General features: G+C 47.3%; 1 protein-coding gene across 1 annotated transcript in view; it reads left to right on the forward strand.

Moving 5' to 3' along the window:
• The window catches only part of WNK3 (WNK lysine deficient protein kinase 3), a 91,365-nt gene that overhangs the window by 106 nt on the left and 85,259 nt on the right, over window positions 1-6,000 (forward strand). The window contains exon 2 of the mRNA XM_015422950.1: window positions 1,812-1,879. Within this exon, the coding sequence (XP_015278436.1) occupies window positions 1,812-1,879 (68 nt within the window). The remainder of the gene's footprint in view (window positions 1-1,811; window positions 1,880-6,000) is intronic.

The following is a 6,000-nucleotide window of genomic DNA, read 5'->3' on the forward strand; positions in this document are numbered from 1 at the left end:
TTACATGGACTGGGACCAATATATCTAAGGGACCACCTCTTCTCATATTCGCCCCAGAGAGAGTTGCACTCTAAAGATCAACACCTCCTGGTGGTCCCTGGCCCCAGGGACGTCTGTCTTGCCTCAGCCAGGGCCAGGGCTTTCTCTGCCCTGGCCCCAGCCTGGTGGAACAAGCTCCCTACTGAGATCAGGGCCCTGCGGGATCTTCTTCAGTTCCGCAGGGCCTGCAGGACGGAGCTCTTCCGCCAGGCCTTTGGCTGAGGCAGCGGGCGCCCACACATGGCCTCCCTGAGGTTGCTGTCATCTGCCCACTGATAGCTGGCCACTATTCCATCCATATCAACCGGCCAGGATCCTTATAGCCAGCTGAATCCTCGTTTTAATTGTAACTACCAATTTTAATGTTTTAGATTGCTTTGTGTTTTAAATATTGCTTTGTGTTTAAATTTTGAAATCTGATTGTATTTATTACAAATGGCGTTACCCGCCCTGAGCCTGTTTGCGGGATGGGCGGGATACAAATATAAATAAATAAGAATAATGAATAAATGGCAGTCTATAGATAGAGGGAAAGCTTACAGGCCAGGTGTACCGCAGACACTTGTTTCACCAGTAACAGTACTGAATCCTAAGAGGCTTGGCAAGAACATTTAATGGTGTGTGTCAAAGAAAGTTGAAGTCCATCTAATGTGGGAAGGAAGGCCTTTCCAAAGAGAGCCAGTTTGGTGTCGTGGTTAAGTGCGCGGACTCTAATCTGGGAGAACCGGGTTTGATTCCCCACGCCTCCACTTGCACCTGGCTGGATGACCTTGGGCAAGCCGTAGTTCTGGTACAGCTGTTCTTGGAAAACGAGCAGTTTCTGTCAGAGCTCTCTCAGCCCCACCAACCTCACAGGGTGTCTGTGGTGGGGAGGGGCAGGGAAAGGAGTTTGTAAGCCGCTCTGAGACTCCGTTGGGTAGTGAAGGGCGGGGTATAAATCCAATCTCCTCCTCCTCCTCCTCCTCCTTTGTGTCTCACCAACCAAGATCAGCCTCATCCCTGTCAGGATTCAGTGGAGGTCTAGATTAGGCAGTTCCTCGTTATATGTAGTCTGTAATTTGGGGATGTAACAGTCAGCCTTTCAGTAGTTTCAACTCATGGCTTTTTGGGTCTTCTGGACGGTGGTGGAAGGTGATGTCAAGTCACAACCGACTTATGATACCCCGTAGGGTTTTCGAGGCAAGACAGTAACAGAGGTAGCTTGTCACTGCCTGCTTCTGTGTAGTGGCCCTGGAACTTCCTTGGTGGTCTCCCATCCAAATTCTGACCAGGGTCAATCCTGCTTAGCTTTTGAGAGCTGACAAGATCAGGCTAGCCTGACCCATTCAGGTTAGGGCATCTTCTGGAGAGGAGAAACAAGTTTTCATAGAATCATAGAGTTGGAAGGGGCCATACAGACCATCTAGCTCAATGCAGGACCAGCCTAAAGCATCTCTGACAAATATTCGTCCAGCCTCTTCTTGAAAGCTGCCAGTGAAGGGGAGCTCACCACCTCCCTAGGCAGCCGATTCCACCTTTGAACCACTCTGACCGTGAAAAGGTTTTTCCTAACATTTCTGTTATGTAGTTTAAACCCATTGCTTCGGGTCCTGTCCTCTGCTGCCAACAGGAACCGCTCCTTGCCCTCCTCCACATGACAGCCTTTCAGATACTTAAAGAGAGCAATCATGTCCCCTCTCAATCTCCTCTTCTCCTCAGTCTCCAGACCCCTGATCATCCTCCGTCGCTCTCTCTGCACCCTCTCGATTTTGCACCCTCTTCTCTTTTTGGAGATGATTCTCCTGATATTGGAGATGATATATCCCATATATCAGCAGCTCTTCCCATTTTCCCTCATGATGTATGTCTTCTAGACCTTCTGCGTTCTGCGTCTTTTCACCTTAATCTTTTTTTGACTCGTAGGGTTCAGAAACCCAATACAGTATTTCCTGTGAAGTTCCATTAGTGCTGAGTAGAGTGATGCTATTTCTGAGTCTTGGAAATGACCCCTGTTGCTTATATATCCTAAAATGGAATTGGCCTTTTATCCCCTCAGCATCAAACTGTTGCTTTCTGCTCAGTTTGTAATCCGATACACCCCGTAACGACTTAGCTGGTCATGCCCCATAAGTAGAAGTGTCCAAAACTCTGAGGCAACCAGTGAGCTGCTGCAGTTGCTGCAGCTTGCATTGAAAGCAAAGCTTGGTATTAGCAAATTAATCTGTTTGAAACAGGAATTACTGTAGTTTGGACGGAGAACTCAGGAGAGTCTGTGGTTCAGCCTTTTGGTAGCATGATGTCAGGGCAATTTGCATGGCCCAGTTGTTAGCGTGGTCAGCGATCCGTTCCTGAACTCTGTCCAAAGCTCATTAACATCAGTAAAAAAAATAAATGGGTTTTAGAGTAGGCCCCAATTTCATAAGCCTGGGGGAATACAAATGCCTTTTTTTGCTGCAACTAAAACTCTGTGAGAGAGAGACAGAGAAAGAGAATTAAAAGTTGGGGAGCACTTTTTCTAGAGCTCAGTTTTTTTGTTTCTCCAATATTTGCTTGCTTTAACGTTACCAGTATCAAAAGACATGTACGCCCCCCATCTATTGCATTTTATCCAATCAGAAGGAAACAATGAAGCCCTCTTCATCATTCATTTTGCAAATTGCCCTTTGCTGATCACTTGGATAAGGGCCTTTATGCCAATAAAGGTCAACTGAACTGAACTGCATAAAGGCACATAGAAAATCTACTTCGTTTTTCCTTTTGGCTAAAACGTGTTGAGCAAAGGGAGCTTTTCAGAGCCTCAAAAACGGGGAAAAGGTGTTTGTGTGTGTGTGGGGGTCTCCTTCGCCTTGGGCTGTTGAGGGACCTGTCCTTTGATTATTGCTCTTCCCCTTCCCCTCTTCTTTTCCTTGGCTTTGCGACATGTCAGTGCTGCCAAATTTCTGCTAGCTGAGCATCAATGCCAGAGAAGTAAAAAGGACTGCCAATTTAAACTCACTCAGCTGCCATCCTACAGAGTACAGGGAAGCAGTAAAGATAATGCGTTTGGTGGTGCGTTGTGTATAAACAGTCAACAGATTGTGCGTCGTCTTTCATGTGCCTGTCCCATGCCTGAGCATCTGGCACGGTTCTAAAGCAAGTTCAATGTTGCGGTGAAAGGAGAAAAGAAAATAACCCACTCATGCTTAACTGTTATCTTAGCATTCATAACTGTCTTGTGCTGATTCAATATTAGAATACATCATAAAGGCAGAAGTAGGTCAAGACTAGCCCAGGGCGCATCTTATACGTTTACCCTCCCGAACACCGAATCCTCTGTTGGGTTAGTGTTTGCATTGGTAATTGCAGAGTTTCGTCCTTGAAGAAGATTATAGATCATCAGAATCTTGCTTTAAAGTGAACTCTGCGACCATCAAAGTAGTGTCTCTCTTTGCTTATAGGCCTAAATGGCATCCCAAAAAAGATGTCTCACTTTGCACTACTGGAGCGAAGTGTCACCACCACCAGCTGCTGTTGTTCTATGGCAAACGTTTAAGCAGCTGTAGCAGCTGCTGTGTCTTTGAAGAATTACCATTTTTAGCTTTTTGATGAAGAAGAGGAGTTGGTTTTTATCCCCTGCTTTTCGCTACCTTATGGAGTCTCAAAGCATTTACAATCATATTCCCTTCCTGTCACCACCACAGTCACCTTGTGAGGTAGGTTGGGCTGAGAGAGTTCTGAGAACTGTGACTGGCCCGAGGTCACCCAACAGGCTTCATGTGGAGGAATGGGGAATCCAACCTGATTCTCCAGATTAGAGCCTGCCGCTCTCAGCCAGTGTTCCGTCTAAGCTGAGTTAGTGTGAGCTTAGCTCACAGTTTCTTAGCCTCCAGCTCATGCATTTTTGTCTTCGCTCAGGAAGGATGGCTCCAGGGCAATGTAATTCATGCAGTAGCTAAATTGCTCACTCACAACTTTAATGCCAGTAGCTCACAAAGTAAAATTTTTGCTCACAAGACTCCACAGCTTAGAGGGAGCATTGCTCTCAACCACTATCCCACACTGATTCTCAGTGTTTCTTCTGAGGGGCGCTAATGTTTTCCACACAGAGGTCCTTTCCGCATTTGCCTGCCACGCCAGATTTTCTCAGTGTTCGAGTCGAGGCAGTTTTAAGTCCACAGCAAAACACCAACCAAATAACCTGGGGCAACAGCAGGCTGAAACGGGGCTGACCACTGAAGGGAGGTGATGTCATGCAGAACGGTGAAACAAACCCAGGATAAAAAGAAGGTTGAATTCAATTTTAGTGCAGGATTGCTTGGAGGACACCACGGTAAACATGTGTGCAGAAAAGAAGGTTGACTTCGATTTTAGTGCAGGATTGTTTAGAGGACACCACGGTAAACATGCACGCAGAAAGAGCCAGAGACAGGCTCGCATAGTTCCCTTGTTGCTGCTGTGGTTGCTGATACAGCGCAACATGAGGTTTCCATATGGCAAGTTCCTGTGTAGTTTCCCTGCCCTAGTTCCCCAGCAACAACCATTCCACTAGGGACTTTTCAGGTTTTCTTAAGAAACTGACAGCTGAAATATTGTTCTGTCATCATAACAATGCGTGTATCGGGTCCTCTGAATTCCCAGCTTCCATTAATTTTTTTTTTAAGGTAAGGTTCTAGCGCTGTCTGTTTGTGAAGATACATCTTTCCATTCCATCTCTGCAGCCGAAGGGGCTAGAGACTTGCTTTATAAAAACAAATATGAAAGCTAGGTATTCAGAGAACCTCATATACAGGTTGTTATAACATTATAAAGGTAAAGGTTTCCCTTGCTCGAAAGCCAGCTGAATCCGACTCTAGGGGTATGGTGCTCATTTCCGTTTCCAAGCCGAAGAGCCAGCGCTGTCCGGAGACGTTTCTGTGGTCGTGTGGCCGGCATGACTAGATGCCAAGGCGCACAGAACGGAACATTATAGCAATATCTAATTGACAACTCAAGCAAACAAACCAAAAATCCCCTGGCGGCAAGGGACAGGAAACAGCGGCGGCAGGGGCAAGAAAAAAGGATGCCTTGTGGGCAGGTCTGGGAAAACCCAAACTTTCCCACCCACACGGCAGCCATCCAGGTGTCGCTGTGATCTTTAACAAAAGTCTTTAGCAAAACAGGTTTGGAGAAAATGTGGGAAAGCCCTGGGAGGGGTGTTCCCTCCAAGCCGAGTTAGTGTGAGCTAGCTCACAGTTTTGTAGCCTCCGGCTCACAAATTTTTTGCCTTAGCTCAGGAAGGGATGGCTCCAGAGCAAACTAACTGATGCAGTAGCCAAATTGCTTGCTCACAACTTGAATGCCAGTAGCTCACAAAGTGGAATTTTTGCTCACAAGACTCCACAGCTTAGAGGGAACACTGCCTGGGAGGTGCATGAGTGCACCTTGATGCTGTGGGGAAGCAGTGAAAAGTCTCTTCCCAGCAGCACTGGACTGGGGCAGATAACCCATGTGGACAATAGATTTCTTTTCTGCTTCAGTCAGTGACTGATGGAGAAGAGACACTCAACTGACTGAAGTTGTGAATGGTGTGTGAGCGCATGGGCACACAAGTAACACTTCGGACGGTTTGGTTCAGACTCACGTAGCGAACCTCCCCAAGTCAAGGAGTAAAGACTTGTGCCATCACAAGACAGAGACAGTATTAAGAGCTAAAGACCGTGTAAGCAAATCTTGCCCATGGAATACACACACTCCTTTGTGGTGTGAGGCAGCGGTCATTTCCTGCAGGAACGCACAGGAGCGGAGCTCCAGCAGTAAAGAGCCCAGAGGGCGGGCACATGCAACAAGCCCCACCCCCTGCTCCCAGCAGCCCTCAGTCAGAGCAAGAAGCAGCCAGGTAAGTTGCAGAGCCCCCCCCCCCCCACCGCCCCAAAACAGTCCAGTGGCACCTTTAAGACCAAGTTTTATTCAGGTACAAGCTCTCCCTCCTCTGCGAGATCTGCACGTCCCCCCCTCCCCCCAAAT

This window comes from Gekko japonicus, unplaced genomic scaffold (genome assembly GCF_001447785.1).
Source record: "Gekko japonicus isolate JY-2015 unplaced genomic scaffold, Gekko_japonicus_V1.1 scaffold1327, whole genome shotgun sequence".
Classification (NCBI taxonomy): domain Eukaryota; kingdom Metazoa; phylum Chordata; class Lepidosauria; order Squamata; family Gekkonidae; genus Gekko; species Gekko japonicus.